This window comes from Halyomorpha halys, unplaced genomic scaffold, assembly GCF_000696795.3.
Source record: "Halyomorpha halys isolate HHAL.00 unplaced genomic scaffold, Hhal_1.1 Scaffold385.1, whole genome shotgun sequence".
NCBI lineage: Eukaryota > Metazoa > Arthropoda > Insecta > Hemiptera > Pentatomidae > Halyomorpha > Halyomorpha halys.
In genome coordinates this window covers 333,638-353,170 of record NW_027112337.1, presented here as the reverse complement: position 1 = coordinate 353,170, position 19,533 = coordinate 333,638, and the positions used below count along the sequence as shown (strand labels likewise).

The window sequence follows — 19,533 nt, the reverse complement described above, 5'->3', positions numbered from 1 at the left end:
TATAAATGAGAAATCAGGAATCTCAAGTCAGAACTCCCTCAATAGAGATGAATATAGGAAAAAATTAAGAACGATAAAGCTCCTTGTGGGTGCAAAGAGGTGAGAAGGAGGAGAGTATGGAGCGAGTAATAAAAAAGAGTGCAGTCTGTAAGAATGAAGAAAAGGTGGAAAGAAAGCAAAGGAGGGTAATGTGCGTGGAAAGTCGGGAACAAACGATATTCGCGTGGTCTATAAGGCCGTGTCCGGTCTAAAAAAAAAAAAAAATAGTAAGGTAACATTGTTGAGTTCACGTCTTCAGGGATCACAAGTCACAAGATAAAAATCAATGAGCACAATTATTCATCATATACTTACCTCTTAAAATCATGGGTGAAAGAATAAAAAAGATTCTTTTTAAGATTCCATTTTTCCTATTATAACTTACAGTTTACCATTTTAATAATCTCATAATGTTTATTGAAAATAAATCAATGAAGGCAATCATTTTAGAAGAGGTGATTAGTTATGTATTTTTGCCAGCAATTCCCGAAGGTTGATGCTCTCATAGCAAGCCTCTTATATTTTTGTATTATGGTGTGTGTTTATGTACAATAAATGAGTTTATTGATTCGATTTCCAATAATTTATTGTGATTATAGCTAATAAAAATTTAAAAAGTAATGATTGAATTTTATGAAGTAGCAATAAAATAGTGGGGGTATTTCTTGGATTGCTGAATTACATATCTTTCTTTAACCCAACGTTTCCGAATGGGATATATATTGATTATAGCTAATAAAAATTAAAAGTAATGATTGAATTTTATAAAGTAGCAATAAAATAGTGGGGCTATTTCTTGGAATGCGGAATTACATATCTTTGTTTAACCCAACGTTTCCGAATGGACTACATATATATAAAAGTGGGTTTTTTTTTAGTGTGGAAATCTTCAAAAGACACGGATAGGCCTGTACCTATCCATGTGTGGGATTTTTACCCACTAAAACTACCGCCCTACACCTGTTCATTCCTCTTCACGGGACCGCCGCTAGGTATTACTTCATGGAAGGAAATGGCTGAGTGCCGCCTCTTTTCTTACATGGTTTACACGTTTCTATGCTAGTCATGTCTTCAACCTCTTGAGGACGACTGTGGTGAATCTCTTTAATGCGTTCCAGTGCTGGTATGAAAGTAGCATATAGCTCACCACATTTTCTGGTGTGATGTGTCCTCCACTCACTCTCTCCAATTCACTTCTTTCTGCCCCAAAGCGAATGCTAGTAAAAAACACGTGCTCCACGGTTTCCTCGGCAGTGTGACATCCAGGGCATTCTGCGGTCCTGTCTCCAGTTTGAAGCGGTACTGGAAGGCTCTAAAGCATCCATGTCCAGTCAACAATTGGGTTACGTAAAAATCCAGCTCACCATGCTACCGGCCATACCATTTGCTGCTGCCACTGGTCGATGGTTATTTCTCGCTCTTCCTCTCTGGAAACGTGTAAGCGTCGTTCATAGTGCCTGCTTCTTTCTCAACAAGGAGTTCCATAGGCAGCATTTGGGCTATTACTCACACCGCTTCGTAGGAAACAGTTCGAAAAGCACTAACCGTTCTTAAAGAAACCCTGCGATAAACTGAAACCAATTTTCTCCTGTTTGATTTGGTATCCATCGCTTCTTTCCAAATCGGGGCTGCATACAACATAATGGAGGGAAAACAGTAGCAAGGAGCCTTCGGCTACTTTCTGTGGGACCTCCAACCTTTGGCATAAGGCGTGACAAAAAGGATGCTACTTTGGCCGATTTGGCACTGATATACACCGTGTGAACACTAAAGTGGAAACGTGCATCGATCATGACTCCTAGATATTTTAAGCAAGTCTGGGAACGAATTTCGTGCCGAACAACCGTGACATTGATGGACTCAGTTTGGTTCCTGCTATTTACTAGGAGAACCTCGGTCTTGTGATCTGCAAGTTGTAGGCCTACCGAAGACAGCCAACCTAGAACCGTAGCAACAGCCTGGTTTGTGATGAGGGTAACTTCTTCCAAGTGCTTCGCCGCCACTACAACTGCAACGACATCTGCGAATCCCACAACTGTGGCTCCCTCCGGCATTGTCAATTTAAAAATTAAGGCGTACATGATGTTCCACAGAAGAGGCCCTAATACTGAGCCCTGTTGGACACCAACAGTCACCTTGTATCTCCTATGACCAATGACTGAAAAATAAAACAGAACTCTATCTTTAAAGTAGTCTGTGAGAACTCATAAGATAGGCTGACACCGCCATAGTCCGTAGTGCATCTATTATACAGATCCATCTTATAGTGTTAAAAGCATTCTTAACGTCTAGAGTGATAGCTGCATAACACTAAGCACCCCTCCTCCACCTTGCTCCTGCAATTGCTGTGCGGGCCATCTCGACTACCAATCCAACAGCATCTATCGTGAATCGCTCTTACGAAATCAGAATTGAGCCCGCGAGAGGCCATTAACTCCCTCCATGAACTCTTGTAGCCTGAGGGAAAGGATTTTCTCGAATGCCTAACCCATAGTATCCAATAAGCAAATTGGACGATAAGTTGACAGGTCTTCCAGTCTTCCCTTACTCTTAGGAATGAGTACGAGGCCCTGTCTCTTCCAAGATATATATTTTCTATACATACAGTAGTATTCGCCTGTTCAGGTAATAGTGTTTTGATAATACTATCTACAACATTTGGTCTCGTTGGGACCTGCATCGTGCCTTTAAATAGTTTCTTGAGTGCTATTTTGTAAGGTCTACCCCATGGGTCTGCACCCACCTCATCACAGAGCTCTCTCCAGCACCGTCGTTTGCTTTCTTTAATGACTTGTCGGAGGATCCTTTTAGCTCTCTTGAACTCTTCTTGAAGTACAGGAAACTCCGACAGACGTCTCGCTAGCTGGTAACGTCTTGTTGCTTGGTTGCAATACCGGCGAAGATCGTTAATAGTATCCGTCCACCAGTACACTGAGGAATGATGTTTGCCAGACTTTGAACGGGTCGTAGCTGCATCACAAGCCCCAGATATAAAAGAGGTTAGTGTACGCGCCTTTTCCTCGGCTGACCCCTTCACTTCCTGAATAGCTAGGGAATTACAGGCCCAAATAGCAGCTTTACCACTGACATCGGATACCCACGAGTTGCCATCTAGATTTTTATATTGTTCGCAGTATAGCGGCGTCGATGTGCTGTTCACGTACTGCTTGGTAAAGGAGATCCTGTGCAGCTTTACAATAGTTCAAATTCAGTTGAAGTATTCTCATCTGCGATGTTGTTGGGTTTGCATCGTTCTCAATGCTGAACGGAAAGCTGGACACTTACTACTTCCACTGGGGTGGTCAGCCTCTCCATTTCCCGCACATAATGTGCATTGCGGTTTCTGGTCACAGTCAGTAGCTTTGTGACCCACTTTACCACAGTTTCGACATAGGGAGGTCCTCTCCTTTCCAACACAATTCCCGGCTATGTGTCCGTACTCCCAGCAGCGGAAACCCTTTGCAACTCTAAGTATTTCGCGTATACGGCTAACAACAAGGCCTACTCGAACCTTTCCTTTAGCCATAACCTTCCTAGCTTGGAGAACCTGAAGTGAAATAACCGCTGTTTGTGTACCTCCATATACTTGACGGATAGATTTCACTGCTGTGGTGGGCACTGAATCTTCACCCAGGAGAGGTTTTAAGGCCTCCGCAACCTCCTCTTTTGTTGTGAGAGCGTCCAAATCTCGCAGCTCGAAAAGAGACTCCTCCGTCCAAGTTGGACTTCCGCTCTTTCACCAAGCACTCCCTCCATTGAGATTTTTAGTGCAGCAAGAGATTGGACTTTCTTCCGGTCCAATCGGAGTAGCAGGTCACCTTTATTAATTTTCCCGACCTTGGTGATTGAAGAGGCCGTCTCCACCATCTTCTCTTACCGTTCGTAGGACATCTGCGTAGGACTGGCCATCTGAAATTTTTACACTCACGGCATCGGGTCTTGGGGCGAGGTTTCTTCCTGGATCTTTTTCTTACTTCCTGCCTTTGCTCCTGCTGTGGTTCTCCACGTTGAGCTGCCGATCTCTGAGGGTGTTCTATGTTTTGGTGCACAATTTGTACATTGGGCGGTTCTCTTCTTATTCTTCCTTCTATCGCCAGCCAAAGAAGGTGTGGTCAGTGTCCCCTGCACCGTAGCACAATTGACGTTATTTTCCATAACACAATTTTTTTTTTTTCGTATTTTATATCTCCTGCCAGGTTTTGCCAGGAGCAGCCACCTGAGGAACAGACGCTGACCAGTACACCGCCTATTCTAGGAACCGTCGCGCCTGGATTTGATTCTTGTTTTGGTCCACCCCGGGTATTTTATTTCCCCGGTTCCCGCCATATCTGGTGAGAATCCCTCCCTCTATCCGCCACCTGGGGAGGCGCCCGATGAGAGACTAGCTACTCCACGCGGGAGTGTGAGTGTGTGTGTTTGTGTGTGTGTGCTTGTGTGTGTGCGTGCGTGCGTGTGTGAGTGTGTGCGTATGTCTGGCCTAGGGCCATCCATGTAATATTGTTCTTGCATTCTTTACAGTTAATTATATGTATTACTTCCTTTTTGTTATATGTTTTTCTAGTTTTTTATCACTATATAATCCGAATTTCACATAATTTTGATCAACAAAGACAATAATACAATTCTCGATTTAAAATTTCAACTGTAGACAAACACATATTAATAATTAAATTAAATTAAATAAGCTGATATATGTTTTTATTTCAGCTTCCCGCTGATGCAGTTACCACAGACTACCTAAAATACATGAAATATCTACCAACAGACATATCCCCACGTATTTTTGGCCTGACCGATTGCTATGGTAAAACAATAAAAATTAAAGAAGGGGAAGAATGTTTGGACCATCTTAGGTTGTTGCGGCCGGCATTACCAAAGCGACTCTCAGTTGAATATAAGAGTGCCATAAAACTAGGGAAGGCAATCCTCACCTATTTACCACAAATCGAACCAGCCTTAATAGAATTCATTGAAATGTGAGTATAAGATAAGAGTATAGGTAAGAGAGGTTGTATATCCTTATCTAGGTGTAGCTCCACTCCGATTCATAATACAATTTATTTCACTTATATATAAGATTACGACACATATTTTAAATGTTTCTTTAGTTGAAAATAATACAATGATTGATGATTGAGAGTTCAACCCCAAAGGAGTGATCCATAAAGAGTCAGTTCCAGTGGGACAGACTGTCACAGGTCAGTTTCATGTTGAAGTGTTCCGTCGTTTAATGGATCAATTCCAATGAGTCCGCTTGGTGGTCAAAGACTATTGGTTTCTAAACCATGGCAATGCGCCCTTTCACACGTCGCTCATCGCTTCCGAAGTTTAAGCTTGTAGTATTATAACTTGTGTGTAAGTTCGTTGTACAACACTGCCGCAGCTACCCTATAGTCCCTATCTAGTAGCCAAGATTTCTTTTTGTTTCCACGAACTAACAGAGACCTTAAAAGGAAGAGATTTGATATGACTCAAGCTGCTCATGCATCTTCAACGAGGTCCCTTACGCTTAAAAGCTTCCACAGGAGCCTATGTACAATATAAAAAACACTGTCATTGGTGTGTTGATGTCCGAGGGTCATATATTGAAAACTTAAGTTATGCTGTACAAAACTTTGTCATACATTTTTGTTTCTGAAGCCAGTTTTGAAACTTAGTCAACACACCATGTATATCTGCTCTCCAAACTACCTATTTCGGTGATTTTACCCAAACCTCCAAAATTTTCTTACGCTCTTTATTGCATGTTTTGTTATGTAAAATGAATTGTGGGACATTTTGGAACAATTGAATGTAATAATATAATTTATAGTAATACGAAATTTAGTCCCTGAAAGGGCAAGTAAAATAGAGAGAATGGTAACAATCATCTGGTGATGGCTGACGATCGCCTTCTCCTGTGCCGCTGATGTGTCTGGTCCAGGGGTGCGGCCGTCTTCTCATCACGTCTTGTTCTGGATTTCTATGAGGTTGTGGTGGTGTAAATTTGACCATTCCAGTGGTTCTTCCCGCAAATGCTGGCCAGCATAAGAAAAGGTAGATCCTATTCTCAACATAGAACAGAGTTTTGTCTTTTCGTTCGCCACCATTTTGTTGCGTGAGTCTCGTGAACAAAAAAAAAAGTCTCCTGACCTCTTAAACATTTAAACAATAATAAGTAAGACTTTTTAATCTTCATTATCTTTTAACCATTTCGATTTTGAACTTTAATCCCCTTTATGTTTTTAATCTTTTATTGTGATCATCGTAAGTACTTTGAACAGGTTAAACCTAAAACATTAACACCGAAATGTAGAACCAACCTTTATCTTCTAATCCTTTCGATGAATGTAAACAAGGAACTTTGAACTTGTATAATCCCTAAAGCATAAACAAACTGAGAGATAAATAGATCTGTTACTAAGTAGGACTTTTTAATCTCTCTTATATTTCAATACTTCCGACTTTTAACTATGATTGAATTTTGAGCAGGTAATACCTACATCTGAGAAACTGTAGAGATACAAATATTTTCTTATCTCGACCCTTTACAAAAAGTTTGCCTCAAGACGTCTTTAATTTATTCTAAAAAACTTTTCTTCTTTTTTTTATTTTTTCTCCTCATCCAGTATATAATGACCATAAGCCAAATTATCAACCCCAACTTCTAGTATGTGTCTTTTATCATCGAAAGAAGAAAGAGAAATTTTATTCACCTCAGAGCTAAAAATTGTATATTCCTTTGATTGTATTAAGCGCATAGACTTATGTATAATTTCATTTTTAAACAATACTTTTTCAAAATATTCAAAACTAATATATTGTTTTAATGCGGATATTTTTACGCCCTTAGCACGCTTTTTCACACCCTTTTCAGTCATAATCGCATATATTTTAGCTCTTAATCCCACATATTTTAAATTAATCTTGGAATTCATTACATCTTTAAATTTCCCTAACTTCTTTTTATTTTCTTCCGAATAGCAGAAATGATGTTTAGGATAATCCGAGAAATCAAAATACTGATTCATGTTTTTCATATCTTCATAAACATCATCTGTTAAAACTCTATAAATTAAGGAATCAGTATCGATGTATATCATTTTTATAGTATTAATGGAATATCGTTTCATGATTACATCACAATGAAAGTGATACATGACAATTTTGGATAAATCTAAAATGCACATACCGATATATATAGGTTTATTAGAGATTAGATATAGACCATAGAGATTGTTTGCATCTTAATAAATTATGTAACTCGATTCTTTGTTTGTATGAATTGTTGAATTCCCGTTACATTTCGTGCAAGTATATGTCGAATTGCTGTTACAAGAATTTTCATGTCCCTTACGATTATTGGAATATGTAAAAGATTTTCCACATTTACCACATACATAAGAGCATTCCACAATATTAGAGCATGATAATTCATGCCTTATTCAATCCCTAGTGCTCTGAAATGTTCTATTACGATTAGCACATTGCCTGGATGATGTTTCCATATTTTTCCATATATATATATAAGTTATGATGAGTCAGAACTGAAAAGTTAAAAAAAAAGGAAAATAGGGGCACGAAATGAGACACGCAAGCTCAACTAAGATACTGCTTTATTCCACTCTCTAATCCTATATATATACATTCTGGCTTGTTAACATGGGGAGTTTAGGTATTAAGAGTCATAATACCTATACCCTGACAATAACTTATATATATATACATATATATATACATTGTTTAATCAAAAATTGTTTTATTCAAACCAAGACGGTTAATTTTTTTTTCTCATTTACATCAAAAAATGGAAACACCATCCAGGCAATGTGCTAATTGTAATAGAACATTTCAGAGCACTAGGGACTGTATAAAGGATGAATTATCATGCTCTAATATTGTGGAATGCTCTTATGTATGTGGTAAATGTGGAAAATCTTTTACATATTCCAATAATCGTAAGGGACATGAAAATTCTTGTAACAGCAATTCGACATATACTTGCACGAAATGTAACGGGAATTCAACAATTCATACAAACAAAGAATCGAGTTACATAATTTATTAAGATGCAAACAATCTCTATGGTCTATATCTAATCTCTAATAAACCTATATATATCGGTATGTGCATTTTAGATTTACCCAAAATTGTCATGTATCACTTTCATTATGATGTAATCATGAAACGATATTCCATTAATACCATAAAAATGATATACACCGATACTGATTCCTTAATTTATAGAGTTTTAACAGATGATGTTTATGAAGATATGAAAAACATGAATCAGTATTATGATTTCTCGGATTATCCTAAACATCATTTCTGCTATTTGGAAGAAAATAAAAAGAAGTTAGGGAAATTTAAAGATGTAATGAATTCCATGATTAATTTAAAATATGTGGGATTAAGAGCTAAAATGTATGCGATTATGACTGAAAAGGGTGTGAAAAAGCGTGCTAAGGGCGTAAAAACATCCGCATTAAAACAATATATTAGTTTTGAATATTTTGAAAAAGTATAGTTTAAAAATGAAATATATACATACGTCTATGCGCTTAATACAATCAAAGGAACATACAATTTTTAGCTCTGAGATGAATAAAATTTCTCTTTCTTCTTTCGATGATAAAAGACAAATACTAGAAGATGGGGTTAATAATTTGGCTTATGGTCATTATATACTGAATGAGGAGAAAAAAAGAAGAAAAGTTTTTTAGAATAAATTAAAAACGTCTTGAGGTAAACTTTTTGTAAAGGGTCGAGATAAGAAAATATTTGTATCTCAACAGTTTCTCAGATGTGTCTGCAGTCAACTTGGAAGATTTTTGGCTTTCCAAAAATTGATTCACTCATTAGTAAAAATGTTAGTTTTTAATTTTATGTTTATATAAATGCAGATTTCGATTAAAAGTTTTGTGTTGTACAAATTTTATATTGTAACTGAAAATGTTATATTTTTTTTAATCCTTAGTTTTAAACATTAATTCTTGTATGTATTTGATTGAAAATTAAATTTCCTTGTTTGTATAAATTCTTATTTTCATAATAAATTTGATGTATATAAATTATGAATTGTAAATATAAATTAAAAAGAATGTATACAAATAATAAAATAAAAAATAGAAAAAAAAACACAACAAAAAAAAAACCTCTTCTTGCACCTTTACCTTGACGTGGTGAAGATGCTTAAGGCTCAATGGCGAACTAAAAGAGGTACACAACTCTAATAATTATGACGTCACATATCCTATTCCTAAGTGTATACCAGTAATTGTTAAAAGTTTGTTTACTTTCGATGAAAGAATTAACAGATAAAGAGGATTAACGAGTCTAATATAAGTTTTTATGTCTTAGGTATTACCTGCTCAAATTTCAATCATAGTTAAAAGTCGGAAGTATTGAAATATAAGAGAGATTAAAAAGTCCTACTTAGTAACGGATCTATTTATCTCTCAGTTTGTTTATGCTTTGATTATACAAGTTCAAAGTTTCTTGTTTACATTCATCGAAAGGATTAGAAGATGTAGGTAGGTTCTACATTTCGGTGTTTACGTTTTAGGTTTAACCAGTTCAAAGTACTTACGATGATCACAATAAAAGATTAAGAACATAAAGGGATAGAGATTAAAAGATAACGAAGATTAAAAAGTCTTACTTATTATTGTTTATATGTTTAAGAGGTCTGGAGACTTTTTGTTTTGTTCACGAGACTCACGCAACAAAATGGTGGCGAACGAAAAGAAGAGGATCGCGAGACCCCCGTAATAAAATTACGTCAAACAAAAAGAAGAGGATTGCGAGACCCTCATAATAAAATAATCTTGAGGAAAACAAAAAATGGCGGTCGGGCACACTATGGTACTTCTAAAACCCTTATTCTCTCAAGTTGTAAGAAAAAACAGAAAATGGCGTACGGAGGTTATAATATAAGAAGTGGTTACCTTCGATGGGTGGTGAGGATAAACAAAATAAAAATAAAATGACTTCCAGGCACACTCAGCCCCTGGTGACGGTCACGTGACTTAAAAGAGAGCGTGTCCTAATGATCACGTGAGTGATAATGTCTAACTAAATTTGAATTTTAATCCCCCCAGGGGTCACGCGACCTAATACTAGCCTCCGATTGGCTGCCTAATGATCACGTGTCCGACCACGTGAGTGATTAAGTGTAGGTCGAAGTAAAAATTTAAATTCAACCCCCCCCCCAATAGGTCACGAGGCCAGTGGTTAAGGTAGGGTCGAGGCTTGGGTCCAAAGTCCAAAGTCCAAGGTCACGGAAGTGGTTAAGGTAGGGTCGAGGCTAGGGTCCAAAGTCCAAAAACGATCCTCCTACTGGCCCAGAAACGACCTTTACCCTACTGTGCATCATGCACAAAAATATAAAATCAATCCAGATAATCAGTCAATCAACTTTCTGAATTAAAATTTTAATAATGTATCCATCTCGCAACAAGGTGGTTTCAGGACCATGAAGTCTTAGTGATCATGTGTAGTCAGCCTCTTCTTCAAATACCTCACTTATCTCTTGATGAATTCAAGGTAAATTCGTTTTTTAGAATTTTTTTGGTCTAATGAACTTCTTTTTAAATACTCTAAGGCTCCTCTGTCTCATTGCAAGTATAATTAATTTGATGAATAAGGTAGTTTAATAATCTAAATAATAACTAAATAAATATTTTTGTTTAGGTATCGGTTGAATTATAAAAAAGCACTAACAATTCATTTGAGAGAAGAAGCTATTAGATATTACCAGCTACTAGAAGAAGTTCGTTATAGCATTAAGAAAATGCTAAGGAATTATCTTGGTCATACGATTGTAACTAATGACTCAGAGGTCGTTGCCGAAAGCATTATTAGACACAATGTTCCCTGGACTTGGCAGAAAAGATCATATCCAACTACAAAAGCATTAGGTATGATAATAATTATAAGGTAAAATACTTCATAAATGAATAAGCTAAACACTAAATAAACATAGTTTATATTCAAAATATCAATTTTTAAATCTACTGTAGAAATTCAATTATATTTTACACTAAAATATTAGTTGATGGTGGTTGTACGAAATTATCAAGGACATATGAACCTTACAAAAAAAAATGTTCCATTGATTACTATTACGAGTCCACCTTCAATAACTCAAGATATCACAATGGAAGTTTCACTTGCTAATAATGTGACCCCGGCAGAAAGCATACTTGATGAATAGCTTACAATATAATCAATACAATAAAAGAAAGAAAATGGTCTGATTTCATACTTAGTTGATTGAACTCTCATTCATCGACTTCAAATAGTTTCTTAACTATCAACTTATACTTAACTAGCTTAGCTTTATGTCTTCAATGTATTCATGAGGTCATCCTGAAATGTAGTCTTGATCAACCGAGCTTCCATATTATCCGAGCAAAAATTAAGGAAAATTATAAAATAAATAAACAACTGAAAATCGTATTTTCGTAAGCAAAGACCAACTCGTTATTAAATTATTTGGCAACTGATTTCTACCAAAGTTAGAAAGCGGTTTTAAAAAATTACTATTTTAAACAATTATACTGATTGTTCGTGAGTTCTTGGCTACATGAGTCACATCCCAGCCACCATAACAGCGCTACGTGATATTTCTTTCTCTACAGTGAATACGATAACTAGTTGCTTCTAAAGTGTTTTATGGCATATAGATATGACTAAATTTGTCCAAATAGGCCTTATAATTGTCATGTAGATCAGTCTTTTAAAGCAGAGCAATGAACTAGGACTAAGCTCCCTAGGACATCTGTGGAAAGAAGTCCTTGATTGGCCATGGAAGAGAGCAGGCAAGGCGTGGAGAGAATGTACGAAGCTAAGACAGGCCCATGCTATTAATTAAAAAAACTTCCATTTCAAGGGGGTGAGGGGTAGTCCGTTATCTGGAACAATTTTACAAACCAAAGCTTTTTTTACGTTTTTAAAATGGATAAGAAACCTTCACTGCTAGCATATGTTGGCTAGACTTATCAAATTTTAAGTATCAGCAGACTCAAATACAGTTGATTTGTTCAGAAAATACAATTGAGCCTACAAAATTATAATTATAATGAAACGAAACTGAATGTTACTGACCAAAACTTTTAGGTAAGCAGGAAAAATCAGCTCCTGTTTATAATATTATGTCAAAAGTATGGAGAAAGTTAAAGTTTTGTTGTGTGCTAATCAGAATGGGAGCTCTTAAAATATGACAGGCAAAAAAGTCTAGAAATTAATGAAGGAAGATTGTTCGGGTGGCGGTGACTAAAGTAGCTCAAATATTACAGAATTATTATTTATGCAACAACGTTTCACCACACTCAGAACTTCATCAGGGCTCTCGTTCAACTAGTAAATACTGGTGGGAAGTATACAAATGATTCCAAGTAAAAAAAGAGGTGGTATATTACTTACGAGTTGTAAGTGAGCAAAAGAGGTTGTAGGCTACTTGCTAGACGATGAAGTCTTGCAAAGCAGTGCACGACGTTGGTGCAGAATAAATAGTTTTTGTACTATTTGAGCTTAAAAAGCCTATACCTTTAAAAAAAATTAATCAGAGTGACTTCATTTCCTATTACTGTTTTAAGAATTTGCTTATAGAAGGTAGTTATGGTCGGTTTTTAATTGAGACTGTACAAATTTTCAAAACGATAAAAATGAATCAAGGTCTCCTCCAAAATCTGCCACTCTTCTCTGTCTTTTGTATTAAAGATCTCACATCTGTGAGGACACACTATCTAGCCAACTGTCTTTTCTCATTACTCCTCTTGTTCGATGAAGGACTTCCTAGAAAATATAATGAAAGACATTTGTACCAGTGACTAAAATTCATCAGAACAAAAGGGTAACTTTTGAATGCTCTTTGTTGGGAAATTTTTAGAAAACTCCAAAGGAGAGTTGGCAGACCTAACAATTTAGAGAAAAGACTTTTTATATTATTAATTTCGGATTATATAATGAAAAAAATCCTCCTAAAACATATCCTATCCATAGTAGAATCACAGAGTTTCCCCGCACATCACTTTGGATTCTACCCTAGGCACTCTTACTGCTCAGGCGCCTTTCTGGACACAGCGCAAGCTTTTGACCGGGTATGGCATGCCGGATTGCTTTTCAAGCTCAAGTCCATATTACCCCAAACCTTAAACCTTGTCCTCCGCTCCTACCGATCAAATCGCTCCTTTCGAGTTTGCAGTGGTTCCGAGTACTCAAATATCTACCCAATCGAGGCAGGAGTTCCCCAAGGCAGTGCCTTGGGTCCTATCCTCTATATCTTCTTCACTGCTGACATTCCCATCAATCCCGACATGTTCCTGGTAACATTTACCGATGATACAGCTATCCTATCCCCCCATCTTGATCCTGTAATATCCTCATCTAATCTCCATACACACCTCACCCGGATTGAGTAATGATGCAACCAATGGCGGATAAAAGTCAACGACACAGTGCGATACCTTGGATTCATCTCAGACAAAAGACTCACCTGGAACCGACATACTACACTTGAAAGACAAGAACTCAACAGACGATTCAGCCAACTATACCAACTGCTCAGCCAGACCTCTCATCTCTCACAAGAAAACCAACTTCTAATTTATAAGACTATACTTAAACCTATCTGGACCTACGGACTTGAACTTTGGGGAACAGCTAAACCGTCAAACATCAAACGTATCCAATCCTTTTAATCCAAAATCCTTACAACCATAGTTAATGCACCCTATTACGTTGCCAACAGAACACAACACCATGACCTTCATATCCCTTTTGTCCTTGACCTCATACCAACCAAATTCTCAAAATTCTATATAAACCTTTTCAACCATCATAATCTTTTGGTCCAATCCTTATCAAGTTCCATCCATCCCTAAAACCCATCTAAAAGGTTAAAACGGCAGTGACCATGAGACTTATTGTTAAATAAAAATGGACAATTGGGTTCTGGGAATGGTCAGATTCTCCACTCAAGTTGAATGTTTGCGGCTTTAGCTCACTTGCTCAGCCTCCACTGGCTCGCTACCAGTGATTAGGGATGGGATATCGAAAGAAAAATATCGATATCGATTTTATATCGGAACTAAAATATCGAAATATCGATATCGAAAATTTAACGAATTAAAGAAATAATAATTATAAAATGATAAAATAATTATAACATGAAGATTTATTTTATGTCATACCTAATCAAAATACATAAGAAACTCTTAATAACTATGAAACAAAGCAACACTACGACAACCATATCATAAACATAACAAATATAAACTAAAATATAATTGTTTTATTAAAGAAAATTAAAAAATAGAATATCGATATTTTGTTGAAAATGATTATAATATACGATATATAATATGATATTACACATTTATTTCGATATTTTACACGGTTGTAATATCGATGTGGAATATAAGCAACAATTTTCCGATATTATTTTATCGAAATATCGATATTTTGTTTAAAAATACTAGAAAATGGTATAGAATAATTAAAAATGGAGTATCGATATTTTAGTTTGATAAATACATACTTATTTCGTTATTTGTATTATTGTAATATCGATATGGTATATAAGAACAATATTCCGATATTATTTTATCGAAATATCGATATTTTGTTGAAAATTACTAAAATAACATATAGAGATTTTAAAATAGGAATATCGATATTATATTTTGATATTACGTATTTATTTCGATATTTTACATTATTGTAATATCGATATGGAATATTAGCAACACTATTCCGACATTACTTGTTCATACTGGGCGGTGTGGAAGAAGCCTACGCCAGGTGAGAACGGGAGATATATAGGGTGGTCATTGATTAACGTAAGGTCAATGATAATATCATCGCTGATAAGTATCGGATACCGAGGTTTGAGGATATACTTGACAGACTAGGAGGGGCTAAAATCTTTAGCACCTTAGACTTGAAAGCAGGGAAACGCTAGAACTAGTTCCTTCTGCTACTGATCTATACATTTTCTTATATTGTCTTCAATGGCCCGATCTTACCCCCTCCTGAGATATGGTGAGTCCTAGAATGAACCAGATTCGTATCCACCCAGAGGACCAACACTGTTAACGCCATAATATAATTACGCTGTAAATAATTTTAAATAGTATTTTTAGTATTTAGTTTTATAGTTTTAGTTATATAGTTTTATTAGTATTTAATTTAGTTACATTTATTTTTATTTGTATTGTTTTATTTAGATTTAGTTGTTTGAAAAGAAGAATGTGTGAAGAATTTGTTTCTAATAATGAGTAATAGAGACAGTTGCTAGGAGTGATCATTGTTGCGTCACCTAGCAACGGACCGACCATCTTAGTTTTTTGGAGCAGTAGCGACTAATTAGTGGCCCTGGTAGCGTCTAAGCAGCCCTGTCTGCGTTTATAGTTTGAACATTTGTTGAGTGTTTTAGTCGTTATTACAGTTCGAAACCAGACCTTTTCTGCGTTTCTGGCCTTTGAGTGCAATATGAGTTGTTGCTAATCAATCGGCTCGTATAATTAATAAAACAACTAGACCCTGTCTGCCCACAATGAGTGCCAGTGTAGCCATCTTAGCTTTTGGGACATCGACTGTTTGTAAGCCATTGCACCAACTTTGGACCAGTTTGAGAGTTGCAGCGGAGTATTTAGCAATGGAGCTTCTACCTGCACATCTCGACAAGCAGAATATCTTCCTCTGACCTATCGGAGAGGATTAACCGTCGACCAGTATTTATTTTACATATTATTTGTTTTTTTGTAAATTAGTTTATTTTATTTTAATTTCATAATTTCATAATTTATCTAATTTTACTTTTATCTTTGCTTGTATGTTTTATTTATGTTAGTTTTTTTAGTTTTTTTTTTTTTTTTTTTTACCATGTATAAATTGAACCAAATAAATGTTTAATCCGAGCCAGTTTTGTATTTGTTCATTTTTAAAGCCTTCCAACAAAAAGACATGGTCGATTTGAGGTAGCTTTAACAAACACAAAACGGCTTTTACTTTCGACCGAGGGCACTAAGAATTTAGGAGAATGCTGTTTGATCTGAAGAACGCGAACATTACATTTCAAAAGTTAACAGACGAGAGAAGTCATTGCTGGGACAAAAACAAATACATTTTCTAGGACATACCATATCTCAAGAGGTGGTAAGATCGGGCCATTGAAGACAATATAAGAACATGTATAGATCAGTAGCAGAAGGAACCAGTACTAGCAATTCCTGACATACAAAAGCAGTTCACGCTCACGACAGACGGTAGTGAGTACGCGCTGGGAGCAATGCTGTCATAAGAAAGAGTGGTAAGGTGTAACAGAGGCAGAAACACGTTACAGCGTCTTTGAATGAGAACGACTGGGTTATATTTTATTATTGATAATAATTATATATCATATTATCGACCATAATGTGGTCAATAGAGCATTCCCAATCCTACTTGTTCGGGAGAAGATTTAGGATCCAGACGGACTTTCTATTTCTTCCCTAATGTGTTAACGAAGTGCCTGGGGATATCACCTCTCCTTCACGTGCTTCATCCTACCCTGCTTCAATGTGATTTCGTGCACCATTTTTCCTGTAGCTCTCGATACTTCCCCTTCCTTACAAAAAATATCATCACATTACTTCAATATTGCCTCTTTCCTACTCTCCCTCTAGTTAATCATGCCCGTTCTCGCTTACAGTCACACACAGGCTTCTGACAGCTGAACCCTTCACTCCAATTCTAATATTCCACTGAACCCCACTATTTCTTATTTTCGCTACCACCTTTTCCAAAATATCTCGTAGTGAATGATTATCAGTGATAATGATTATCTGGTTGTTTCGGGGCACTTTCCTCATTACATGGACTGTAACCTTTCCTCCCTTAGCCCCCCCCCCCAGTTACCCAATCCCATTTCTGTTTCCCCTTTAACGCTGCAAGGCCTAACCAAAGTGATCAACTGACAGTTACATACTCTGACCTGTAGTTCCCTCTTTCCACTACTCATCTCTCTAGGGTCTCTCGGCAGACGAATGTGTTTCCCAGGGTCAATCAGACAGCTTACTCCTCTCTTCGCATGTATAATAGGCAAACCGCCGTGCTCCTCTCACATGGTGGTTCTCAAACTGTGAGTACACTCCTCAAAACTTTCCTCGATTCTTCTCCAAGTCCTCCTCTTGCCTTAACCACAGGAGATACCTACCGCAGATGCACCGCTCAATGATATACAGGTTGACACTTTCACTAGGAGAGGATATAAATGGATAACCATATTTGATCTCTTCAGTAACGAAGCAATGGCGCATCAGGTGCTGGACAAGTTGTCGGAAGCAGTGTTGGTAGCTTTCCGATTGTGGTTTCAATTCTACGGAGCTCCGGGTCGCATCTCATCAGATTCAGGCAGAGAATTCGACAATGCCATGTTTCGAACATAAATGAAGAACCTTGACGCAACATTGCTTCTCAACGGGCTCCTCAAGAGTAGAGGTGGCATAAAGTGGCTTCATGGCACGTTATATATATTATATTATATAGGCTTCATCGATACTTAAGTTATATGTATATATAACTTAGGAGTAGTCAAGAGCGAAATGCAAATAAAAATAAAAAGTTATAAGGAACGAATGGAAGTGAAAGACTGCCATTATTGAGTCCAGTACCTCTGGACCGAATTTATTTTTTAATAATACAACCTTTATTCTATAATATATTATGTTGTAGTACCTTACAAGATACGCTTTTCAAAGATAAACAAATTTCATCTTTCGGTATTAGACATTTGGAGTAACAAGTTACTTATTTTTTGATTTTCCGCAGTAAAAATATCAACGATACAATTGACAAGGAAAACACTAGGTTTGACCACTGATACAAATAGCTTTTATGCACATTCCTCACAAGCTTACTATATTAAAATACAACAAATACAAAAAAATGAATAAATATATTAAAATAAAAAATAAATATGTAGAAAATTTAATTAAAAATTATTTTTTATTTTTCCTATTGCCACATTGATTATTTTGCAGCAAGGTTGCATTTTGAAAAATCAGAGATCATTTCGGAGATCTGAAACTCGTTGCGTAGGTTAATAAAAGTTGGATTGCAAAATATATTCTGTGGTTTGAATATTCAGATTAGATTTATATGTTCAGGGTTTCCTGTAAGTGTTTACCAATACAACAGAAAAAGATTCGGAAGTGAAATTCTAATAGACAAACAAGGGTTGTTATCACAAAATAAGTGTTTCATTGTTGCGTCCCTTTCTTTTCATTACTTCTTCCAATTGAACAGTCAATTAACTTAGTTGGAAAAATATTTGTACTTCTAAAATATATTCTGAAACGTTTCTAATTATAATAAATTTAAAGAATTATTTGTTTATTCTTCTATAACTTATTTTTTGAAAGTACGAATCAGACAATAGTTGTGGATATTTATAAAAAAAATTATAACATCCAATAAAAAATATTAAAAAAGTAAAAGCAAACAATAGGCTAAAATCTCTAAAATCAGGAAACATTAATTGTAATTATCAATACTAATTAGATAGTACCTATAGTAGTAGTAGAGAAAAAAAATAATGCAAATTATTTTCAATATTAGTGTAGAAATAAATAATAGCAGAATAGCAATTGTAATTTATTGTTTCTATTCTCAAATTTAGGTATTGCTATGAGAAAGTTAGTTTTAGCAGCCTTGAGTTGCCGTATCATTCCAGCCAGAACCACCTCAAACGGTTTCCTTCAATTTGTAAACAAAAACGTATTTTTCTCTTTACGATCGCTGTATAAATGCCATAATTTCACGGAATGTCTCATTGGTTTCAGTGAACGCTTCTACAAGTGCCTTTAAGGCCACATTTGAAAAAAAAATTATCGTTAACTCATATTTTTGCATCTTATTTTCCTTATTATTGGATTGGTGCTTTTTAAACCTAATTTCAGTAACTTCTATTTTCGAAAAACACAAAATGCACTTTACAGATCCGAAATCGGACCATCCGTTCTGGAGTAAATAGAGAAGTAAATTCTGGTGCCTCCCAGGAAGCGGTACATTTAGCCTTAATATACTGGGTATGAAGCAAACGGTATAAGCTAAGCTCTGTTATAATTTGATTTTCAGTCTTTTCTAAAAGCCACTATAAATCCTTTGAGATTGAGATTTGTGTTCTTATTAATGGTTTAATAAAATCATGTATAATTTCCTCAATCACTAAGTCGTGGTATTTCAAATTTATGAGAGTCTATCAATACTTTGTCGTGAGTGTGCATGCTATTAGATATTGCGGAGTGGTCTGTCTGTCAGAGGATTTAGTGCGTGGCCTTAAGGCTAAATGTACCCTTCCTGGGACGCACCAGAATTTACTTTTCTATTTACTCTTGAACGGATGGTCCGATTTTGGATCTGTAAAGTGCATTTTCTTTTTTTCTAAAATAGAAGTTACTGAAATTAGATTAAAAAATCACCAATCCAATAATAAGGAAAATAAGATGCAAAAATATGAGTTAACGATAA

General features: G+C 36.0%; 1 protein-coding gene across 1 annotated transcript in view; it reads left to right on the top strand.

Annotated features, from left to right (window-relative positions):
* The window catches only part of LOC106682032 (dynein axonemal heavy chain 1), a 236,643-nt gene that overhangs the window by 189,515 nt on the left and 27,595 nt on the right, over positions 1-19,533 (top strand). Inside the window, exons 65-66 of the mRNA XM_067050254.1 lie at positions 4,747-5,015; positions 10,711-10,937. Coding sequence (XP_066906355.1) covers positions 4,747-5,015; positions 10,711-10,937 — 496 coding nt within the window. The remainder of the gene's footprint in view (positions 1-4,746; positions 5,016-10,710; positions 10,938-19,533) is intronic.